The 23,311-nt window shown below is 52.3% G+C and overlaps 7 protein-coding genes across 7 annotated transcripts; 3 read left to right on the top strand and 4 right to left on the bottom strand.

The window, feature by feature from the left end:
* Nucleotides 1-379: 379 nt before the first annotated feature.
* Nucleotides 380-2,326, top strand: Triagg1_6742 (uncharacterized protein; the record flags this gene model as incomplete). Its single annotated transcript, XM_062901400.1, has 5 exons — nt 380-665; nt 842-977; nt 1,080-1,398; nt 1,461-1,672; nt 1,774-2,326. The coding sequence occupies 5 exons, from the start codon at nt 380-382 to the stop codon at nt 2,324-2,326; spliced, it is 1,506 nt and encodes a 501-aa protein (XP_062754358.1).
* A 277-nt stretch (nt 2,327-2,603) lies between these two features.
* On the bottom strand, nt 2,604-5,048 carry Triagg1_6741 (uncharacterized protein; the record flags this gene model as incomplete). The annotated part of the gene is made up of 5 exons (XM_062901399.1): nt 2,604-3,226; nt 3,268-3,608; nt 3,672-3,857; nt 3,941-4,633; nt 4,951-5,048. 5 exons carry the CDS (start codon nt 5,046-5,048, stop codon nt 2,604-2,606), a joined length of 1,941 nt encoding a protein of 646 aa, XP_062754357.1.
* Nucleotides 5,049-6,216: 1,168 nt separating this feature from the next.
* Triagg1_6740 (uncharacterized protein) lies at nt 6,217-8,139 on the bottom strand (the record flags this gene model as incomplete). Its single annotated transcript, XM_062901398.1, has 1 exon — nt 6,217-8,139. The coding sequence occupies one exon, from the start codon at nt 8,137-8,139 to the stop codon at nt 6,217-6,219; it is 1,923 nt and encodes a 640-aa protein (XP_062754356.1).
* A 1,816-nt stretch (nt 8,140-9,955) lies between these two features.
* On the bottom strand, nt 9,956-15,421 carry Triagg1_6739 (uncharacterized protein; the record flags this gene model as incomplete). Its single annotated transcript, XM_062901397.1, has 2 exons — nt 9,956-10,573; nt 10,631-15,421. The coding sequence occupies 2 exons, from the start codon at nt 15,419-15,421 to the stop codon at nt 9,956-9,958; spliced, it is 5,409 nt and encodes a 1,802-aa protein (XP_062754355.1).
* A 1,422-nt stretch (nt 15,422-16,843) lies between these two features.
* Nucleotides 16,844-18,591, top strand: Triagg1_6738 (uncharacterized protein; the record flags this gene model as incomplete). Its single annotated transcript, XM_062901396.1, has 4 exons — nt 16,844-17,145; nt 17,213-17,288; nt 17,364-17,512; nt 17,568-18,591. 4 exons carry the CDS (start codon nt 16,844-16,846, stop codon nt 18,589-18,591), a joined length of 1,551 nt encoding a protein of 516 aa, XP_062754354.1.
* Nucleotides 18,592-18,870: 279 nt separating this feature from the next.
* Nucleotides 18,871-19,454, bottom strand: Triagg1_6737 (uncharacterized protein; the record flags this gene model as incomplete). Its single annotated transcript, XM_062901394.1, has 3 exons — nt 18,871-18,920; nt 19,002-19,090; nt 19,171-19,454. 3 exons carry the CDS (start codon nt 19,452-19,454, stop codon nt 18,871-18,873), a joined length of 423 nt encoding a protein of 140 aa, XP_062754353.1.
* Nucleotides 19,455-21,187: 1,733 nt separating this feature from the next.
* Nucleotides 21,188-22,907, top strand: Triagg1_6736 (uncharacterized protein; the record flags this gene model as incomplete). The annotated part of the gene is made up of 4 exons (XM_062901393.1): nt 21,188-21,815; nt 21,890-22,108; nt 22,208-22,274; nt 22,460-22,907. 4 exons carry the CDS (start codon nt 21,188-21,190, stop codon nt 22,905-22,907), a joined length of 1,362 nt encoding a protein of 453 aa, XP_062754352.1.
* Nucleotides 22,908-23,311: the final 404 nt, after the last annotated feature.

Here is a 23,311-nt window from a genome sequence, read left to right as displayed (position 1 = left end):
AGCTAGAAATCAGATAGATGCGCAGAATAAAATAAAAAAATCTGGAAAAACTGTTGACAGATATTGCATGATTTGTCTCGTTTCTTCTTCAATTCATTTCTTTCATCAAATCGAAAAATAAATCATTTATTTCCCCTTTGCCATGGTTGGTGAGCTACTTCAACATGGCGTCATAATCAAGCTCACGTCCTATGGGTCCGATCATAGCCGCCTCCCGGGTATCAAATTGCGCCCTGCGAGTCTTGAGCAATTTCCACCACACATTTTCACCTCTAAAAACAACCACCATTTCTTTCTTTTACACTCAACTATTTCATACCGACTTGATCCCTCTACAACATCTTTTCGAAATATCAATAGAATAAACTAACCGACCAAAATGGCCAGGAACAAAGTAGACTACGGCGTCTACCTGGTGACGGACTCGACGCCCGCCATCCTCGGCAACAAAGACCTCACCAGCGTCGTCGAAGCGGCTCTGCAGGGCGGCGTGACGATTGTGCAGTACCGCGACAAGCTGAGCGACCGGGAGACGGCGGTGAAGACGGCGAGGGCGCTGCACGAGGTGACGAAGCGGTTTGGCGTGCCGCTGCTGGTGAATGACCGGGTGGACGTTGCGGTTGAGGTTGGATGCGAGGGAGTGCATATTGGACAGGATGACATGGGTGAGTTTTTTTATAATTTTGGTTTGTTTTGGTTTGTTTAATGCTTGTATTTGCACTGTTGAGGAGCATGAGATGGAGAACCTTTACTTGTTGAGATTCAGTTTGCTTTTATTTGGTGTAGATATATCGTGGAGCAACAAGACAAGCTGACCATGATGACTCAAAACAACAAACAGCATACGAAGAAGCTCGAAAACTGCTGGGCCCCGACAAAATCATCGGCGTCACAGCCAGCTCCATTGAGGAAGCCCTCAAGGCCTGTGAAGCCGGCGCCAATTATCTCGGCCTGGGCACCGTCTACGCCACTTCAACGTAAGTCGTCCTCACGGAAACTCTCCCCCTTTGTCCCCCCCCTTTTTTTCAACACACGATATCACATATATATATACAACACACATCTCACACGCAACACAGCAAAAAAGACACAAAATCCATCATCGGCCCCTCCGGCATCCGCTCCATCCTGCTCGCCCTCTCCTCCGCCGGCCACTCCATCCCCACCGTCTGCATCGGCGGCATCAACGGCTCCAACGCCACCTCCGTGCTGGCCGAGTCCAGCGCCGCCCCTGCAAAGAGCCTCGATGGCATCGCCGTCGTCAGCGCCATCATTGCCGCCGCGGATCCTGCGGCCGCGGCCCGGGATTTACTTGGAAAGGTCGTGGCCGGCCGGGTTCCGGATGTCGTCAAGGCTGTGGCCGCTTCGACGCCGTTGTCTCATAACATGACCAACCTGGTGAGTCGCCAACTCCGAAGAATGAAATACTCATATGAGTGATTGACTGTTTTCATGCTTAGGTCGTACAAAACTTTGCCGCCAACGTCGCTCTCGCTGTTGGCGGAAGCCCCATCATGGCCAACTACGCCGAAGAGGCCGCTGATCTGGCCAAGCTGGGAGGCGCCCTCGTCATCAACATGGGCACCGTGACGCCTGAAGGCCTCAAGAACCATATCCAGGCACTGCAGGCATACAACGCCGTCGGAGGACCCGTCGTGCTCGATCCCGTTGGGTACGTCCATGATAACTTCTTTTAGCTCTCTCCCCCCTATTCACCTTTACTTCGCTTCACATATGATTTCGATCCTTGATGCTAACCTCACACGTCTACAGCGCCGGAGCAACCTCCATCCGCCGCAACGCCGTCAAAACGCTCCTCTCCTCGGGCAAATTCACCGTCATCAAGGGCAACGAAGGCGAGATCCAGACCGTCTACGGCGCCTCCGTCACCCAGCGCGGCGTCGACTCCGCCTCATCCCTGACCATCCCACAGCGTGCCTCCCTCGCCAAGTCCGTCGCCCGCAGCACCGGCGCCGTTGTCGTGCTGACCGGCACAACGGACGTCGTCAGCGACGGAGTGAGGACGCTGCGCGTGGACAATGGGCACGAGTTTTTGGGCCGAGTTACGGGCACGGGATGCACGCTTGGGACGACCATCAGCGCCATGGAGGCCGCGTTTCGCAGTGATCCGTTGATTGCGGCTGTGGCGGGCATGGTCTTGTTTGAGATTGCGGCGGAGAGGGCGGCTGTGAGGGACGATGTACGAGGGCCGGGAACGTTTGTGCCGGCTTTTATCGATGAGCTGAGCGCAGTTCGGACAGAGACGGCAAACGGGGACGTTTCATGGCTCGCGAGGGCCAAGATTGAGGCTCTGGCTGTAGAGTGAAGAATCTAAACAAGTATCAAATTTGAGTGGTTGATGTATAAACCAATAAAAGGAGGACTAGATCTTGGGCCAGATGATGAAGAGAAGAGAAGGCCTGTGATGCATGCTCCCTGCCGGACGAAAAATACAGAACCGCTAATATAATCCAAAACCCCAATTCTGCTTGCTTCGATGCTCAAAACGCCCTGATGATACCCATTTGTCCAGTCTGTGGATCGATCCAAAGATCCATGTTATATCCCAATCTTACACTCAACCCCCCCAAAAAAACACCGTATTAAAACGCATCCATCGCCATCGGCTCCCCATTCAAGCTCCACGCCGTATCATTCATAAAGCCCTGCCACAAATCATCATCCAGATCCTCTATCCCCATCACCATCCACCCCGGCCCATCTTCTCTCTTGTTCACCACTGACGGCGGCGATAACGACGCGGAATCACCGCCGCTCCTCACATCTTCCACCCCGAGCTTCTGCAACTGCAGATCCACCAGCTCCCTCGCGTACTTGAGCAACTTGTACATCCTATCCAACGGATCCTCCTCCATCCAACGGTCGCTCTCCCTCCGCGCCACCACCGCGCCCACAACCTCAATCTCCTGGTCCAGCATCTCCCTGACCCCCAGCTCGGAAACGATGTACCTCGGATCCCACCCGGGAAGCCGTACGATGAGCATTTTGATGCCGGTGATGATGGAGTAGGCGAGGTCCGAGGCGTTGAGGCCGAGAAAGTTGCGCTGCTCCTTGTCGCCGACGTCGCAGCGCTCGGCGGCTGCGTGGGCGGTGTAGAAGCGGCGGAGGGCACGGAGACAGGACCACAGGAGCTGGATGCGGTCTTGGAGGGTGAGGCCGACGGAGGAGCAGTGAGGGTCGGAGATGGAGATGTCGGCGAGGAGGACTTGCGATATGGCCATGTGGCATTGGATGGTGGCTGCAAACATGTTAGAACGTTGAATTCATGAAAAGGGCAAGTGTTGAGAAAAAGGAGAGAGGAGAACTTGCCATTGTCGACAAGGTGAGGCGGCAACGATGCCCGATACGCATCAATCTGCTCCTGAAACGTCTGTATCACCATCGTCAGGGGCAGCTGCATCGGTTGCGGCTGCGTAGGATCAAACGTCATGGCCATGGATATCGACTGCGACAGCATCTGTATCTTGACCAGCTTGGCTAAATATATATCAGACGGGTATTCCCCCGGCGAAGTAAGCATGTTGCAGAAAGTGTCCAGCTGCGACGTGTTCATAAAGGCATCCATCTTTTTATTCGTGTTGAAGACGCTGTGTCGTATCATTGTTAGAGAATGAGATTTTGGAAGCTGGTATTCCTTCTGCTGGACTTACATGGCGTTGACGTAGTATGTCCCTACGTATGCTCGTGCGTATTCTAATTCTCCCCATCTGATCTCGTCTTTGCCGGTGGTGCCGGTGGCGCCGCATAGACATCCGGTATTGGCCGTGTTCACACTCATCGATCTTGCAAGGAAGAGCATGTTGGTCAACTGCGCACTCCTCAAGGCAAAGTTGTGCCTAGTCTCACCATTAGCATCGCCCGTATCCCGAAGCAAAGGGGGTTTCGCCAGCAAATCATCAACCGCGATGACTTCACTCACCAGCCTATCATCAACAACAGTCCCTGCAACGTCTCAAGCCTCTTGCTCCCCTCCCCCACCACCAAGCTCCCCAGCTCAGCCATCACCTCCTTTCCCAACCGGTGCTGCCTCGGCCCGTCAACGAAGCAGCTCACCATCATCACCACGCTCCACAGAAACGGCCGCTGCCGACGCAGCTCCGCCGCCGTCAAATGCTTCGGCACGACCACAAACGGCGCCAGCGGCGCATGCGTGTCGTGGAACTGCAGCAGCAGCGCCTCCGCCTCCGCCGCGTCGGGCCACAGCCGATCGACGGCACCAACACAGTCGTTGCTGCCGGCCTCGGAGCTCCACCCCGAAGCCTCGGCGCTCTCTGACCTCGGCGACGGGAACAGATACTCAAACGTGACGAGGCTGTCGCACTTGTTCTTCTTCCGCCGCCGTCCCTGTCCCTGTCCGTGGGGCCGTGGCCGTTCCGTGAGCGACTGGCCATTGGTCAACGACGTCGACGCCGACGCCGACTCGGGCCCCGTCGACGACGACGACGACAGCGGCTTGGGCCGGGGGGTTACGGCAACGACTCCATCGACAAACTGCGACGACAGCTCGTCCAATCGCTTCTCCAGCTCGGCCACCCTGGATCTCTTGGGCGCCTTTTTGGCTCGGGGCGGGGCGGGCCGCTGCGAGACGCACTCCTTGTTTAGTCTCTGGCACCTAAACAACAACGCACACCAACAAAACGTATTAATAAACCAAAAGTCCTGCCGTAACACGGAAAATAACGTAAACAACAGAAAAGAAAGGCCAGCCCAAGCCCAAAGAGAACATGGGGATATGGAACGGAGCCGCACTGAGAACCCCAAAAAGAATGTCCCGTCCCCGGGTCCCTCCGAGGAGGAGGAGGAGGAGGAGGAACAACAAACACCCCACGCAAGGCATCTTCCCACCCCCGGGGATCGGGCTCCGGAGGAATACAAATACAAAGGGCACAACCACGCAGACTCAGGCTCGAATGCAAGGAGCTCACATACCTTTCACACTTGCTGCTCCTCTCCGGGCCGGGAATGCACCGCGCCTTGGCCTTTGCGCATGTCGTGCAAGCCTTGGGACCTTTATTAGTGGGCTCCATGGCCAGGCCGGGGACGGTAAGATCTCTTTTTGATGCTTCTGGGATGATGCCGAGGTTTCCTTCTTCTCTATTATTTTGTGGTTCGCTTGTACTTGGATTTTACACAATCTCGGCGCCGTACTAGGTCTATAAGTTAGATGCCTACGGAGCTGCAGACGGCCTTTGCTCCGTAAGCTCGCCGCGTTGGGTTGCTCCGCGCTTTGCTATATCACGGAGATGTGTAAGGTATGTATCGTTGATAAGCGACAAGGCAAAGACAAAAGAGAAAACAAAAAAAGTAAGCCGGTGGTGGTGTGAATCTTTTAGCACGAAGAATCGAAAACAGGCAGCCATTCACCCAAGTCAGCACACACACACACACACACACGCTTCCCATCAAGAAGAAAGAAAAACAAGACAAAGGGCCAATGTACGAGGGAGAGAGAGAAAAGAGAGAAGAAAGGGAATCTCAATCATTCGGGGGCGCTGCAGGAACGGGAACAATCCTGAGAAGGGCTCCCATGAAAGCTGAGAGAGAACCGGAGAGTCGGAGTTGAAATTGCACCGGACGTCCGTCTCGGAATTTGTGGGGCTCGAACCGTTCCGCGGATTGCGGTTTTGAACATCCGAGACGTTTTTCCAGCTCCGGGGGGCGGTGCTAGGCCGGATTGGGGGACGAGACGACGGGGTATTGCAGCAGCTGCGAGACATTGTGCAAAAAAGTGACGAAGCAACATGTGCGAGTACTCGCTGTGGCATGTGGGAATGACGCGGGTTTGCAATGCTGGGCGTCTTATTGGCCAACTGGGAAACGTTTCAATTACAGATTTCATTTACACAGGGCGTTAGTTCCGATCCAAGGCGATGCGAGTAAGTACACGGAGTAATACAAAGTACGTCATCACAAGACACGGGAGATACCAAGGTATAGGTAGATAGATGGACATAGACACAGACACAGACACAGACACACAAGGCGGAGAGGAACAAGACAGGTTATAGGCGGCATCGTATAAGACGCCAAGAAAGCTTATTGTATTCGTCATCCCATCTTATATGCAGCTTTAGCTGTCGTGGGAGCATGAAAAAAAAAGGTGTCATCAAAAATGTGGCTATGTAGAGAAAGGAACTTGATTTGCAGCTTTGGCTCGAGGCAAGCCGCGGCCATGGCACAATGGAACTCGGTCGCTTAAGCCGAGACATCCATCACGCGGTTGGCGTTGTTTGCCTCGCGGGCGAGCAGAGCCTCGGTGATGCCGTTCTCAGGAACACCGGCGGCCTTGGCCTCTTGCGTAGCCTGCTCGATGCCCAGCAGCCTATCAGTCCACAGAGGCTCCTGGACGTTGCCCGGCTCGCCGACGCCAATGAAGCCACCCTCGGCAGCCCATTGCGAAGTGCGCTTGATGTCAAGGCGGGTCCAGATCTCGTCGAGAGCGGTCACGAGCTTCTCGCGGAGCTCCTTGGTGTGGCCGGGAGTAGGAGTGACGCGGAGACGCTCCTGGCCGACGGGGACGGTGGGGTAGTTGATGGCCTGGACGTAGATCCTGTAGTCCTGGAGAAGGAGGTCCGAGGCCGCCTTGGCCAGGCCAGCGTTGCCGACCAGGATGGGGATGATGTGAGACGGGTTAGGAATGACGGGAATGTCGCGAGCATTGAGCTCCTCCTTGACGGCGCGGGTGTGCAGCTGCTGCAGGCGACGGTCGCCATCATAGGCCATCTGGTGCTCGATGGAAGCCCTGGCGCCGGCCATTGTTGCCGGTGGCAGAGTCGAGGTGAAGATGAAGCCGGGGGCGAGCGATCGAATCATGTCGACAAACTTGGCGCTGCCGGCAATGTAGCCACCGACGCACCCGTAGGCCTTGGCAAGAGTCCCGGTGAATATGTCAATGCGATCCATGATGGTCCCGCGGGGCCTGCCGTTGGCATGAGCCTCCCAATCCAGGTGCTCGGCAACACCAGCGCCGGTTGGGCCGTACATGCCGACGGCGTGAACTTCATCCAAAAAGGTGAGGGCGCCATACTTTTCGGCCAGGTCGCAAATCGCCTCAATCGGTCCAATGGAACCGCACATGCTGTAGACAGACTCGAAAGCAATAATCTTGGGGACGTGCAGAGGCAGCGAAGCCAGCTTGGCCTCGAGATCTGCAATGTCATTGTGCTTGAACACAATCTTCTTGGTCCCGGAATGGCGAATACCCTGGATCATGGAGGCGTGGTTCAAGCTGTCAGACAGGATAACGCAGTCGGGCAGTTTGCTACCCAGAGTGGCCAGAGTGGCATCGTTGGCAACATAGCAGGAGCTGAAGACGAGCGCCGACTCGGTGGCGTGGAGCTTGGCCAGCGTCCCCTCCAACTCAACGGCATGCTTGTTGTGTCCGGAAATGTTTCTAGTGCCTCCAGCACCGGCGCCATACTTCTCCAGAGCCTCGTGCATGGTGTTGAGAACGTGCTGGTTCCCGCCCATGCCCAGGTAGTCGTTGGCGCACCAGACGGTCACCTTGTCCTCCTTACTGGCCATGTGCGCGACCGGGAACTCCTTGGCGAGGCGATTGATGTTGTTGAAGTAGCGGTACGATTTGTCCTTGTGCTTCTTGTCCAGCTCGGACTGGTAGAAATCCTCATAGGAAAACTTGCCGGTCGAGCTGAAGACGGACGGAGTCGCGGCGACGGGCGGCGCATCCTTGCGGGCAGCCACGCCGGGAGGAGGAGGCGGCGCTGCAACAAGACAAACACGGTCAGTCGATTTGATTCCATTCGCAACGGCAACTGGAAACATCAAGAGAAACTCACCATTCTTGCGTCCCTCGAGAATTGGGCTCTCCACGGCCCGGGCCTCCTGGTTGCGGCTCGTGTGAAGCCTGGCCTTGCCGGTGGTCTTGGTCTGCGCCGAAAAGGCACGGATGCCCGCCGCAGCGCCGTGCTTGGACGACTGCACGGCCATGGCCTTGCCCATGACGGGGCAGCGGTGCGCATACAGCTGCAGCTTGGACATGGTGCCGCCCAATGGCGAGGCCTTGGGGCGAGTCACCGTCGACATGGCACGCAGGGTCGCGGGCGATGCCGACTTCAAGAACGGGCACATGGCCTTGGATTGACGCAGGACGCTATCCATGGCGAAAAGAGTTGATCAGAGGTTCGCTGGTTTGCACGATTGTCCAAGGGAGAAGCCTAGATTCGGGTTTGTTTCCAGGTCCAATGTTGCAAAGTAAGCGTGGCAACAAACAATTGAGGAAGCTGGAAGAGAAAAGACAAGGAAGAAGAAAAAATAGCCGTTGGTGTTGGTTTAGTCAGTTGGTGAGACAGAAAAAGCGGAGGAACAGTCCAGCCACAGAAAAGTCGCCTTTCCAGATTTGTCTCTTCACAGCACAAGGCACAAGCACCAAGCGGTTGCACTACACGCCGAGTCCCTGCAATTGTCTGCAGATGAAAAAAAGAAATGATGAAAATAAGATGCTTGTCCAGTCGATACGAGTGGAGGGAAAAAGGGAAGAAGAAATACAAGATGCAACAAGTGGAAGACAATGGAAACTCGTCCATCCCGAGGCCCGGGGACAGCGCCAATATCCATCCACCTCAGACAGTCTCACCTCTCAGACTCAGACTCACTAATACGACACCACCCCACCGCTTTCACTTCCCGAATGCCGCAGTCGCCAACCATACAGTACGAGCACATACGCCCCCAATACGCCAAATACGCCCTCTCAGCTGCCATTTACTCGTACTGTACTGTGCTCCGTGGACTAACTCTGGCGATTCCGGCCCTCTCGCTGCATCAACTTTCTAGAAGCCCCTGCAAAAAAGCCCGTTATAGCGCGTGCATCCCAGCCAGTCACACCGTCAGACCAGCCCGCTCGCCTCGGCGTCCCTCGGGTCGTCTGACATTGCCTCGCTGCTGATTGGCCGACCCTGCCAGTGCCCTGCATCTTCGGATCCCCGGTTGGGGCCATGGCAATTGGGACAAAGAAGGTTGAGCCCTTTTTTTTTGTCTGCCCATTACGGAGTAGTCTGTACATGTATTCTCCGGTTTTACGGAGTGCAGCCAACCTTGTCGTTGCCCGACTGCGGGCTACCTGCAATACATTACTCCGTACAGCCTTGTCCTTTTACTTGCTCACCTACCAAGTAGTCATTATTAGTCCTTTAAATGTGTAATTCTCACTTGTCAGGTCCAAATGCTCTGCATCGATTCTCCATTGCCAATGACTCAAATTGCTCACTTTATGGACCGATGCTCTCCGTCTTTCGTACGACTTTTGCCGTTCTAGACCGCATACATCCACTAAGAATCGCCTTGGCTGCCCATGCAGCACAATCTCCATTTCCTACATGTACGGTATATCTTCTTCTTCTCCTGTCCTATTAAATAGCGGTAAATACTCCGTAAAGAGAGTCCAAATTCCCATCCCGTGCTGCTCCATAGTCTGTCTGCAACCAACTTGGCAGAATCGAATGCCATCCCTGATAGAGAAGAAAGAAAAAAACGCCAAACCGCAAGGCGAAGCAACACCCGCACTCTCGCCGTGATACTCCGTATGGAGCATTGGTGGGTATCTCGATTTTACATAAACTGACATGAGACTAAAAGGAGCCCAAGAAGCAAAGAAAAAAAAGAAAAAGAGGCTTAAAAAGTTTTAGCCGCCCAAACCCCGCACTCCGCCGCATCAATGCCGCAAACACCGGAATGAACCCGCCTCGCCGTCCTCAGTACTGCATCGTATGCGCACGTTTTCTTCTCAAAATTTTTGACCGTCGGGCTTGTGGAGTGCATTGTTTGCCCATTGAGGTAGCCGAAAGCGACGCTCCGTTCGTTTATCGGCTGCTCGCCGCATTACCTGCGCGTCTTCGGTAGCTCGAGCTGAATGTGACATCGGCCGATGGATATTATTCAAGTTCTGTCAACACTGGTGTAAGCACAAGAGAGAATATCAAACACGGCCGAGAGGAAAACATCGATAGGAAGAAAGTGATGCCAAACCTACACTTGGGTCAGGTGCCTCGGATACCCGCCTTAATTGGGCCAAAAAGTCCTTCTCCGAGTGGCCGTTCATAATTCCAATCCTATTTTGGATTTCCTCTTCCGGCGCTGTCGCTAGGTATGTTGGTGTGCAATGGCCCAATGCTATCGCGAGCATAAACCGGCGATGGTTTTTTATATGGCTGAGCAGGAAGCGCCATCGAGCGTCGTCGGGGAGAAACCCATGGCCCTGTGCTTTTTGGGCCATCGCTATTCCCTCGGTAAGCTTTCCTGCCAGATTAGTTGCATTATCCTTGATTCCTGCTTGAGCTTCCATCATTTGAGCCAATTCCTTCTCGAAATCGATCTTAGCGTGACTTCGAAGCTGGCCAAATAATGATGCCCCAGTGCCAGTTGCAAGGGCCGCAGCTGGTGCTGTTGAGGTTGATCCTACTTCTTGTCCCATTTGCCTTGCTGCACCATTCGATGGCAATATTGGAAATATAGGCGGAGCGTTCGAATTCCGGATAAGTGTATTTGCCCCAGTCATTGGCATGGGGGCTGACGACGAAAAGTGCGGCATGTGCGCCTTTGCTCTGGGTGTTAGTTATGGGCTCTTGGTGATGAAGCATCTCGCACCACTTACTTGAGGGCAGGGTGGCACGGCACCATCTGCTTGTGTTTGCGCAATCGGCTCAGCGTTTGTATTTGGTACCGTCGTTTCGCCGTGAGCAAGGCCCGGTGATGGACTCAACTGTGGTACATACAAGTCCTCCACTAAGTGTGCGTTGAAAGCCGCCATATCAACCCTAGAGGGCCTGGCGGCTTCGGCCATAGCTCGAATCTGTTCTGCTCTTTGTTTCTGATCCAACATCATCCTATACTTCTCAGGGTTGGTGTGCCTCATCCGCTCCAAGTCGTACAGCTCTTGGGCGTCTTTTCGCTCTTCAGCTGTCAGTTCATTGGTGGGGTCCTCTTCTTCGAATGTATCTGTCGAGATGATTTCGCGAATGACACCTCCAAGTTGAGCATGCTCAATGAGTTTGTCCAGTATTCCGTCTCGGCCTTTGATGACTTCGAGGTCCTTGGCTGGCTTCGGTTTTATTGGCTGAAGCAGCTCCCCTACTCGCTTGCCCCAGCTCACGGGTTTCTTCTTGTCCACCACGCGTGACGCGAGTTGCATCTTGAAAACAGTCTTGTTTTGCAAGGCCTCCTCAAAAGCTCCTGAAACGACAAAATGATAGACGTATACCGTCTTTTGTTGCCCAAATCGGTAGGCTCGTCCCACCGCTTGTTGCTCTGTCACCGGATTCCACTTGAAATCAAAAATGACAACACGGTTGGCCCCGGGAATGTTGAGACCTACGCCACCAGCCCCTGTGGAAATGAGATAGATCTCTTGCTTTCCAGTATTGAAAGCCTTGATCTGCTCTTGCCGTTTATAAACAGCCGTGGAACCGTCCAGGCGACATACCAAACGCCTCTGCTCCTTGAACAAGTTTTCGAGATAGTCCAACGTAAGCAGAGATTGGCTGAATACGAGAACCTTGTCTCCTATGGCACGTGCTTCATCCAGAATCATCAGAAGAAGCTCAACTTTTCGTGACAGAGCAGGATTGGCATTATCAGCCTTGCTTGTCTCCTTGAGAACACTGGAAATCATGCTCTGAGGAAAGGTAATCGCCGGAGCTTTGGTCTTATCAAGGCAATCGTCGTCTATGTTGTCTTCGTTTTCGTCGGGTCCTTTCAGCTGTGCCGTCGCTGGTGTCCTTGATGATCCTGGCACATCTACCTTGGGCGACATTTCTAACACCTTTTGCCTGAAGCAACGGGGATGATTGCAGATGAGTCTGAGGTGTTCCGTGGCGCCAAATATCCTTCCCTGTTTCGAGTCTTCCAAATACGCCGCCATTTCGGCCAAGTAGAGGTTGTAGAGTAGTTTCTGAGTGGGGGTTGGCTCAACAAATATGACGAACTCGTACTTGGCAGGCAGCTCATGCCTGACACTCTGAGTGGTGGCTCGTTGCACTTTGGGCGCTACATTGAGCTTCAGCACTTCCAGCATTTTCAGGGCTCTTCGTTTTTCGCCCCCTGTGCTGTCATGCCACAGGCCGCATTGGATCGGGTTGACGTATATATCTCGAAATTCTTCTTGCGGGCCGAGAAAATTCGGCGCCACCCAGTTGATCATCCAATAGTATTCTTCCACATTGTTGGACAGCGGAGAGCCGGTCAAGGCAATTCGGCTTCTAGTACGAAATTCCTGGCAAACTCGATGAATCTTCGTAGCTGGATTCTTCATAACATGCGCCTCATCGCATATCACCATGTTAGCCGACTGCGTTAGTATCTCTCGCGTGCCGTTTTCTGTCCGTTCGAACATTGTGTGCCCAACAACCAACACGCCGCCATCTCGCTCCCAGGTCTTGATAATCGACATGCGTTCATTCACTTTCTGAGCCGACTCGAGTTTGAACACATTGCCAAGTAAGCCTGTGGGGGACCACATCAATATCTCGTCGAGCCAGTTATCGACCAGGCCAGCGGGGCAGAGAACAAGCGACTGAGATCTTCTGAGCTCTTCCGGGATCTGTGAACGCACGGATTCATCATCTGACTTTGCAGCCTCAGTCACGGCTACCAAAAATGTGATAACCTGCATCGTTTTCCCCAACCCCATGGTGTGAGCGAGGAGACAGCCCTGGCGAGTCTTTCGCTCCTTTGCATCGAGGACAATTTGGTCCCACAGGAATCGCACTCCATTGATCTGATGATCCTTGATGCGCTTTCCGATATCATCATTCACGTAAATGAATGGTTGGTGGTCCTCCTTGCTTTCGTTGATGATGACTCGAGATTTATCCACAGGAAGAGCGTTTGAGTTTGCCAGGTTAGCTCGCACTCTCTCCCGGCGGGCCTCAATCTCCGCAGCACGCTTCATCTCTCGTTCTCGAAGAGCAACGCCCTCTTTGTTCTGAATAATCTCTCTAGCCACGTGTTTGCGCACCTTTGAGGGCGTGTCGGCAACGCCAAGCTGATGCTCGTCAGCTTCGTCCAGCCCGATTTCATCGTCAAAGGCATCGGTTCTGAAAATCTGGCTGCTCTGTGGGAATTGGGGCGCCCAGTCTTTGATAAACGCATGAAACTTAGAGAAGAAAGCCTTTGAGCGATTGATTTTGATCTTATCTTTCTCGTTCAAAGCCATGATTCGCTTATCCACGTATCGACGGCACTTTGTGCAGCTGAAGAACAGTTTTGTGACATCAAATGCAACGGTCGTTGTCTCCTCTTTTCCAATATCGGACTCTTGGGCAAGGGGATTCGTCAGGTAGGAGTGTATTGAAGCCCGCCAAGCCTCTTCCGGCATATTGTTTTGCAATAACCGAAGAATACTTTCACGGCGAGTCTGTGTAAGCCTCCATAGCAGACAGAGAACCAATCTCCAACGGTCTCCCTGTTTGGCCCAGTGCTGTGGAATATATTCACCGATGGTCTGTAGGCTTCCCAGATGATCCATAGGCGGCCCCTCTTCGGCCAGATCGATTGCTGGCAATGACTTTTCTGCGATGGAACCGGCTTCTTGAACTTCACGCTTAATCGGAGATGTCAAGTCAATGTATTGTATCGCCGATGTACTGTCCTTGATTTGTTCATCAGACTCTAGAAGCGTGAGATCGATAACCATGTCGGATTCAATATCAGATGGTATGTGGCTTGGTCGAAATGGTAGCGATTGGGGAACGTCTTCAAAAGACTCTCTGTCGGCCATGAACAAGTCGCCTTCATCATCATCAGGCACAATGAATTCAAATCCACATTTATCAGGCACAACGAGTTCACCTTCATCAGAACTAGTTAGCACTTCGTCTTCGAAAGGATCCAGGGAAGTCCTTGCGGCAGATAATTTTGGTTTCAGCTTCGGCATATCCAAGGGTTTAGGCGGGGCTTCGCGCTGCTCCAGAAGCTCAAGCAGCCATGTCTGATACAGCTTGTCGCTCAGACTCTGCTCCATGACACTTGCTTGCGTTCGGACCTCGCGCTCGGTTTGCCAAGTGTTGTCGAGTATTTCGGCATAAAGCTTCTTTATCCGCGTTTCATAACGCTGAACTTCTCTGCGGGCCTTAAATATTCTCTCTTTCGTCCTCTCTCCTCGCCTAGACTTTTTCCAGATTTGGTAGGCTTTGAGATTGTGTTTTGGCAGCTTTGTTTCTTTCCATCTGGCTTCCATGGCAGCCATCTCTTCCTTCAAAATGGTCCCCACACGCTCTGTGGAGAATTGGCGGGCCTGTTCGCGCTCCCTTGCAGCAGTCTCTGCGTTCTCTTCATCGATCTCTCGCTGTGTCTCTTCGTCCCAAGAATCCGGCAAGTCGTCAAGATCAACCACAGACTCGCTTCTGTTAGAAGGAGTCGGGGATCTAACAATAGCATCACCCCGTTTGAGCGCCACTTCCTTTTTGGAGTTTTTGATCAATTGCCTTTGTATGATTCTGTTGGTGACAAGCCTCTTCCCAGGAGGTATCAGGTATTTTGAAGACACGACTGCGAATCCGCCCTTGACATGACTGATCCGAGGGACGTCAGGGGAATCAACATGAGATAGCACAGCGTGTCGATGGCGGCCTTTTTCACCTAGGTAGGCATAATGCGGAGGAATTCCCGTAGCGGGACGCTCGTCATTCTTGCCTTGATCTTCAACCGAGTCCACCAAATTTAATGGTGCTGTTTGCGTTAATGCAAGTGAATCCGAATCAGCCAGAGGTTTCGTGCTCAAGTTTGTTGGCGCTAATCGTCTCCGCTTAGAAGGCTGTTCTTCGCTTTGCTGAGCAGGCGGTGGGCTGTCAATGAGGTTAAGAGGAGGAACAGATGCAGAGTCTGCTTTGACACAATGATCTGTACCTTCATTTGTTATTTGCATGATACAGTCCCCGTCAAACTCTGCAAAGGGGCTATCGAAAGATGTAACATCTTGAAGAGGTCTTGAACTTGTCCCTTCCTCTTGGTCTGCCTCATGCTTGGCTGGAGTATCATGTAGGGTTAAATTTGGTGATTCGGATGAATAAGACTTCATGAGAGGTGTATTGGATATTTCGCCTTTAACGTCACCTCCTTCTTCGTCGTCCTTGGTCGCATCGCGGCTCTTTTTCAACCAATTTTTCTTCCATGAACGAAAACCTGGACTGTTCGCTTGGAGACTAAGAATAGCCTCTGCTAGACTTGCTTTGCTGCGCGCAGTGGTTATGCCGAGAGCTTCCTGCAGCTCTTTCCTTGTAAAGAGAAGCTCGTAAGTGAGTAGTGTTTTCCCGTCGATGTCTTCAGCAGCTAGCTTCGCGGCCAACGCAGCCGGATTTCTAACCAATAGACGGCTTTGAGAACAGAGTTCCCTTGAGAGAGTATCCAAGTCCCAGTAGAACGGATCATTCTGGATCGCAGTACCCATCAGGGCCACGGGTGCAGTCAATGCGAATGAATCCACTATCAAGCGTTAGCCAGTCATATCTCGTAAGCCTGGGCAAGATTTGCTGGTCGTTTCATCGTCAAATAGGAAGAAGAAGAACGTTCTCATAAAGATTGAAGGTGACGTAAACAATGATAGCGGTGCATGAAATAGAAAGCCAACTCACTATTAGGATTTCTCCAGCTGAAAGCAGCGTGTGCATTAGAGCAGAGAGACGATGGCTTTGGTGAAGAGGTGTAAGGATCCTTGGAACGAGTCGAAACAGCTGAGAGGAATAATGAGAAGAAATGAGGAGGGGGAGAGGTGATGAGATGAAAAGAGAAGGATGGAAATGAGGAAAGGTGGGAGCGTGGTTGATGATCAATCTGTGGTGAGGAAGAGGAATATCAAATGGCCCGTGCCCTCACTTAATCCACGAGAAAAGCAAGTAATGGAAAGTAAAAGAACCGCAAACAATTCCAGGAAGCCTCCAGAAAACAACAAGAACAAAGAAATGCAATCCTGCACAGACTGCTAATGGCTAGATGCGGGCTGCGTGCTCATAAGTTTGTTTGCTGTGGTGATGGCTCGATAACGCGTTGGCTCGAGTTTGTTGGTCGAGAAAAAGCACGATTCACAGCACGCTCTCACGTGACTCTCGAATGCTTAACCCACAGATGCAGCGGATCAACTGTTTCCTTTGTGCTATGCCCAGCTGCCACGGGCGCGGCCAGGCGCTTTATATCTGGTTCTGTTGTTTAGGTTTTCATCAATTTCTTTAGGTTTCCTCGATTTCTCTATTATGCCGAGCGGCCTCAGCCCACCAAAGCTTAGAAAGATTGGATGACGAATGGTGCCAAAGCGGGAACTGCTAGGGAGGCGGCTAGTTGTCTAGGGTCTCAGACAATTGTGGTTTACAGGGGACTGGCGCCTAGCTGGGGGGGTGCTGATAGGCGATCGCGGGGGCTGAGGAGGGCACTGGGTTGCGCTGCGTCTGGCCAAGGCATCTTTTCTTGCAGCTGGGATCCAACGACAGACATAGTTGGGCATATTGAAGAGTGCAAGAAAGAAGAAGAGCATGAGATGATTTATTATGATTTCTCTACACAGATAGAATCAAGGATCTTGAACTGATATTGCGAGTCTTATATAAATATTGATCCGAGTTCATCAAGACCCATAGATGTCTCTACTATCTAGAGGAGCAAAAGAAGAAAATTCAAAGACGCAATTAATAAGCCACTCAGCGACATCGCGCCCTAGCATCAACGTCCCATCCGCTCAGCCTACCCAAAGACATCCATAGGCAACTCTTACACAACCAACAACCACACTTGAAACTTCTTCACCACATCTGCCGGCCGTTGTCCAGACCCAACAGCCCCCAACTAGCCAATTTTCCCCCTCGCCTCATTCCCAGCCGCCATGGCTTCTCTCACGAGCGGGGCATTCCCCCCACCACTGGAAGAGACTGAGAAGAATGCTCTCGTCGACGTCGTCAAGGATTGGGCCATTGCCAATGGCCTCGCTGTGCGGTCGCCCCCTGCGGTTGTCCCAGCTGAGACAGATCCAGCGGGCATCACGGCCGTCAACGTCCCCGTCACTCTCTTCCCCAGTCCGTTCCCGAAGAAGTGCTTCGAGCAGGGCCAGGCCGTGCAGCAGACTTACAATGAGCTGTATGCGGCCGTGAGTCGTGACGAGGCATTTCTGGAGCAAACAGTCAAGGAGTGAGTGGCAGCGATAGACATCTTATCTCTCATATAAGCCTTCACCAGACTAACATAATCTGCTTAGGGTCATAGACGGTGATGACTTCATCCGCAACCTGTGGGATGTTCATCTCAAGGTCAAGGCTGAGGGCTACACTCAGGTATCTACTACACTGCCCTTTTGAAATAAGTTCGTCTCCATGAGCGTCATACTCATTCATCACCCCTGTCTCTAGCCTCTGTCCTTAGGTTTGTTTAGATCAGACTACATGGTTCACCAAGATAGCTCGACGTCCCCCCCGTCCGTCCAAGCGAAGCAAGTTGAATTCAACACCATTGCCGCATCGTTTGGTGGTCTCTCAGCTTACACCTCCAAACTACACAAGTCAGTCCATTCCTCATCATTTGATATGATCACAGAAGCTAAACCCTCCCCATAGATTCCTTGCTGATACCGAGTACCCCCTACTCCAAAACGCCTTGGCACCCAACTCACTCAACCTTCCCGACAACCAAAGCATCCAGGGCCTGGCCGGCGGCATCCAAGCCGCCTTTCACGCATACCCCAAATCAGAACTAGGTCACGCCAAGTGCGTCATCTTCCTGGTCCAGGGAGGCGAACGCAACATCTTCGACCAACGCCATCTGGAATACCAAGTCACTCAGTCGTCACCGACGATACCAGTCTTCAGACTTGCCATTGACGACATCCTTAAGCACACCACCCTCGCCGACACCCCGAAGCGCCAGCTCCTGTACCATCTCCCCCGTGATTCCTCCAAGGTCTTCGAAGTAGCCGTCATCTACATGCGATCTGGTTACCACACCAACGATTACCCTGATCAAACGGCCTGGGACGCCAGATACCACTTGGAGCGATCCGGCGCGATCAAGTGCCCCAGCATCCTCACACAGCTTGCCGGTACGAAAAAGGTCCAGCAAGTGCTCGCCACTCCCCGGCCATCATCTACGCCGTCCGTCCTCAGCAAATTCATCGACGACAGCACCCCCGCCGCAGCCGAGCTCTGGAAAACGTTTACCAACATTTACCCCATGGACACATCCGAGGCCGGTCTGGAAGCACGCAGGAAGGCCCAGGATCCCGAGCTTTGCAAGGCATACGTTCTCAAGCCCCAGCGAGAGGGCGGCGGCAACAACATCTACCGCAGCGCCATCCCAGAGTTTCTCAAGACGCTGCCAGAGCCCCACTGGAGCGCATATATCCTCATGGAACTCATTGTACCGCCTCCGGTTTCAAACATCATCCTTCGCAACGGCCATCTGGAGGAGGGTGGCATCATATGCGAGCTGGGCATATACGGTACTTGTCTATGGGACCAGGGCACCGGCGAGATACTCCACAACAAGGGCGCAGGATACCTGCTCCGTTCAAAGGGAGACCAGAGTGAAGAGGGCGGCGTTGCGGCAGGGTACGGCTGCATGGATAGCGTGAGCTTGGTATAGAAAGTGAATAATCAGAATCAAATCAGTAGAGCAAAATGAAAGCCAACATGACTTTTCATCACAAACATGTAGGGGACTCGTAGTAGAGATGCTCCGGCAAACTAGCCTTGGGAGCGCACATCGCATAGAAAGCTAGCAAGAGAGCCGAGAGTTCATCCACCATAGCAGATCGTACATCATATCATCAGGCAATACAGTTACATAGTAGGCATCCATCCGCCACTTAATTCGCCAAACACCGATCCCGACCAGTTGCAGCCAGCCACGTTTGTGTCGAATTTACTCGCCCTGCTCAGGGAGCGAAGGGCGCTTCAGAACCTCAATGTTGCCTGCAGTTTTGTTTCCACCAATGAGTTAGCAAGCTGCTGGGATTATACAACCTCGTGATCTTGGAGAGGAGGATGGCTTACGCTGAATGATGCTAAGTCCTTGTCTGTTCTGGCCGTTGGAATCGGTATAAGTGTTGATGGACGCATCGCCCTCGACATAGACCATGGAGCTAGTGATCGAAGTTCAACGTCAGCAATGTTCCCTCGTCATATATACCTTGAGCAAACAAAAGAAGAACAAATAACATACCCCTTAGGCAGACCCATGATAAAGTCCCTGCGAGGACCGTCGACGAAGCCAGTGACGCGGAACCAGCTCGTCTGGCGAGCATCCTTGGGCCCACTGTTGCTCGCGACGGTGTATCTGACGTACTCCTTGACGCTCTCCCCCGAGCCGGCCGTCATGCCCTCGGGCGAGTCAGCCAAGTGGCCGATGATGGTGATGCGGGCGACGGAGCGAGGCGAGGTGGTGCTGAATGCGCGAGCAGCTCCCGCGGTGGCGACGGTGGCGCGGCGCAGCAAGAAGGACGACATTGTGAATAGCAATCGACGGTGAGTATCGAAGAAAAGAAGAAGAAGAAGAAACGTATTTATGGAAGGGATAGCAGCAAGAGGATTTTTCGTAGACAAAAAGCTTTTGCTTGGTTGTTGTTTTTTCCCGTTTGCTGCTTCTCCCTCGTTCAAAAACGGCCCGCGATAAAGATTCAGTGCAGGACCCACGCCCAAGCTCTCTGAGCAGTGATTGGACGGCGGGGGATTTTTCCGGCCCCCGGTTGTGCGATCAACACGCCAGAATGCAGAAGCTCCCCTTGCGCAGAGCTGCAGGGCATGTGGCTCATATGCCTCTAAAGGGATGAATCGCTATATGAGGGTGCACAGCTTAAGGTAACCTATAGCTTCTGGCAGTCGTCACTGCGGGGTGACTTGGCCCGTTGCACTGTTTTTGGCCCTTTTTAGCAGCGGCACTCATGTACCCGACAAGTACAGCTACCCAGGCTATCGATGTAAGTCAGACCTCACACGGGCAACAACAGGAATCAACAACAACACGTAAAATGCCCAGCATAACTCTGTTGCGAGTAAACTAAACAGCGCAACTTTGTATAAATCGTACATGTAAATACATTATAGCATCAAACACAACTTCGCCCCTCAGCCCGCAAATCAAATTCCCTCTCCGGCTGCCTTCCCGCCTCTCCGCTGCCGCGGCCAAATCTCAAGTCCTAGAAACCACCACAACAACCCAAACTCACTTCAACTCCCCCCTTGCCACGGCATCAAACAGACTGCCCACCCTCCAAATTCATACCAAAAACCAAGCCAAGCCACAGCCGTCCCTAAATCCTCCCCTATTTTTCCCCCCAACCTAAGCCTCGAATCCGAAAATACTGAGCCCTAAATCCCCTAAATCCCAAAATCCCGGGGCCGCTGCCGCTAAAGGTGCGGGATGGCGGGCGCACAGACTTTCCCAATCCGGTCGTCAATAGACGCTCAAAACGGTTCTCAATAGACGCCTCCAAACTGAGACAAACTTCACAAAACAGGCTTCTGCCGTGTGATTGCCCGCGCTGTGATGCTTCACATCCAGCGCATGTAAATTAAAAATGTACTTTTAATGGCTTTTTTTTTTATATTTTGCCCTGCGCGGTGCAGCTCGTATCCGCGGTAATGCCCTGCAGTGCCTGCTGAGAAACCCAGCCAAATGCGCGGGCTGCTTGAACCTGGTCCTTGATGCCGTGCTTCATCCCCCCTTCGCAGGCTGCCGCTGCAGTTTGCTGCTCTTTAGCAAGTCGATAGTTTTATCTTGGCCAATTGTGTGAGCTGATGATTGGGCTTCCTTTCTTTTTATCAGTATGGGCGTTTTTTATCACTTTGGGGCATTCAGGTTCGCTTAGACGCTGTTCGTAATGAAACATCCTCGAGTGCTGCTGCTGTGCCTTATTGTCTTATTGACTCTATAAATCAATTGCTCAACTCCCTTTTGTCAACCGTTCGTCTTCACATAGTGATGTGTTATTGAACTTGTGAACTTGGAGTTCATCTTTATGCAAAGACTCTTTTTCTTTCGTCTGCCTTCAAAAGTTGTGCCAACTTCTCTTCATCAGCATCATTCTTCTTCCTCTTCTTCCTCTTCTTTCTCTCCAGCTATATATCACCATCTTCTTCAGTATCACCGTCTCCTTTTCTGCCACTTGCCACACATCTGTTCAACATCACGATAGCCAACCATCATCACCTCAGTTGCCCCCTCGACAAAACCTCCCATCATGAGTGTCATTACCCTCCCCCATCCAATCATCCCTGATTCCTCCATCTGGATGCTTGGTCCAGCCCCTACCATCTACACCACCCCATCCCTCACGGCCAACCTCGTCTGTCGCGTCTTCTTTGGCATCCTCGCCAACCTCGTCTGCCTCATCCCCCTCCAACTCCTCTACCGCAACGGAGAATTCGCCGCCGTCGTCTTCATCCTCAACGTCGAGCTAGAGAACCTGCGCAACATTGTCAACGCCCTCATATGGCGCAACGACGACGTGGAATCATGGTGGCCCGGTTACGGCTTGTGCGACGTCGACGCCTTCCTGCACAACTTTTGCATCAGCATCTTCGCAACATGCCTGCTGGCCATCATGCGGAACCTGGCCATCCAGGTCGGTAGTCTGAGGGCCAACCCGCCGTCTCGGAGGGAGAAGCGAAGGCGTAACATCATCCAAGCCCTCATCATATTCCCGTTGCCGCTGATGCAGGTTGCCTGGACGTATCCGCTTGCGCAGCAACGATATTACGTCGGCACCTTGGTTGGGTGTTACTGGCCGAACGCATCTGCCTGGCCTTCCATCGTCTTCGAAATCCTCCCACAAGCAGTTGTGTCTCTTGCCACGGCCGGCTATGCAAGTAAGTCTAGCTGTCAATACTCGAAATACACGGCTCCATAAACCTTTGGAGTCATCCGCTAACATCTTTCCCAGTCTTCATCTACATACGCTTCCGCCAGATCTCAAAGTCAACTCAGTCTGCTCTCTCCAGCAACCCCCTTGCTCACGTCCGCAACCAACGAGCCCGCCGCCGCCTCTATCTCATGGTCATCTCCATTCTCATACCCTTCCTCCCCGTCATTCTTGCCCTGGCAGCCATCAACATTAGGAATGTTATGCCATTAGAGCCTTTCGACTTCAAAGCCATCCATAGTAACGATCGATCGATCCCTTGGTCTGCTATTATATTTCTACCTAGCAGCCAGATAGGATGGAAGTTTATGAACATCTGCTACGTACCCATCATAACAGCGATACCAATCTTCGTCTTCTTCGGCATGACCAAAGACGCCATGAACAGCTATCGAGTCATTCTCTTGTACGTGGGTCTTGGGAAAATATTTCCAAGTCTCTACGAAGAGTATAATCCCGACTCAAGAGTCCTGGCTTCGCTTTCCAACGGCTGTTCAAACAGCAACACGGCATCAACAAGGTAACCACCTCTCAATCACTAGTCTATCTCTTCAAACAGAGAAAAAGAAATGCTAACCAAGTCGCTACTAGATCCGCCAAAAAGAATCCAACCTCCTTGGGCGTCCTCTCAAACATATTGTCCAACAAAACCACATCGTCAACTATCCAACAACCTCTTCCCACGGCATCTCTCCCCATACACAGCCAAGACGTCCCCATTCAATTGCCTCAACCCAACCCATTTCTCTTCCGCACCCGCCTCAACTTCTCCCTTCCATTCAGTCTCTCGCTCTTCAAGCATCCAGAGACAAAGCCATCTTCAACCCCACTGGAACCACTCAGCTATCAACCCACCCACCAATCCACCTGGTCAGACGAGGAAGCCAAGCTCTTCGTCCCTCCTTCAGCTTCTGCATCGGGCCAGGCTACTTCGAATGACAATAGTAGAAACGAAAACGATCTTACCATCACGACCCTTCCACCAGTGCTATCTCTCGACTCTACACTGAACCGGCCCAATGGCGATAGAGAACATTAGACGTGTTATCCATATCGCTCTGATGGCTATGAATATGAAGAGAAGGCCGCAGATTTCTATTTCTATGGAGCGCAGTCTTTTTAAGGCCTTCAGTGTCTTTGTCCAGGTTTTCTTGTGAGGGCATCCAACTTAAAAAGCCTCTCTTTGATATATACGGTATTTAATACGAGTATGCAGTGGACATAATAGGGAAAGGGGGAGAGAGCTCGGTCGAATCATATTCACTTGCTGCATTCATGTCTTTCGTTAGCTAGGTAGTGTCATGAAAAGGGGGGGTTGGACACTGAGTGATAGTTGCCGGTAGCAATATATTTTTCTCCTACTCTCTCTCGAATAACTCAGCTCATTGACTCCTTCAAGTTGGATATCCTCTTATCATTATTTTTTTTACCCTTCCTCCCTCT

Source organism: Trichoderma aggressivum (assembly GCF_033847375.1).
Source record: "Trichoderma aggressivum f. europaeum strain CBS 100526 chromosome Unknown scaffold_027, whole genome shotgun sequence".
Lineage (NCBI taxonomy): Eukaryota > Fungi > Ascomycota > Sordariomycetes > Hypocreales > Hypocreaceae > Trichoderma > Trichoderma aggressivum.
The sequence above is the reverse complement of the archived record's forward strand: the minus strand, read 5'-3'. Positions and strand labels throughout refer to the sequence as shown.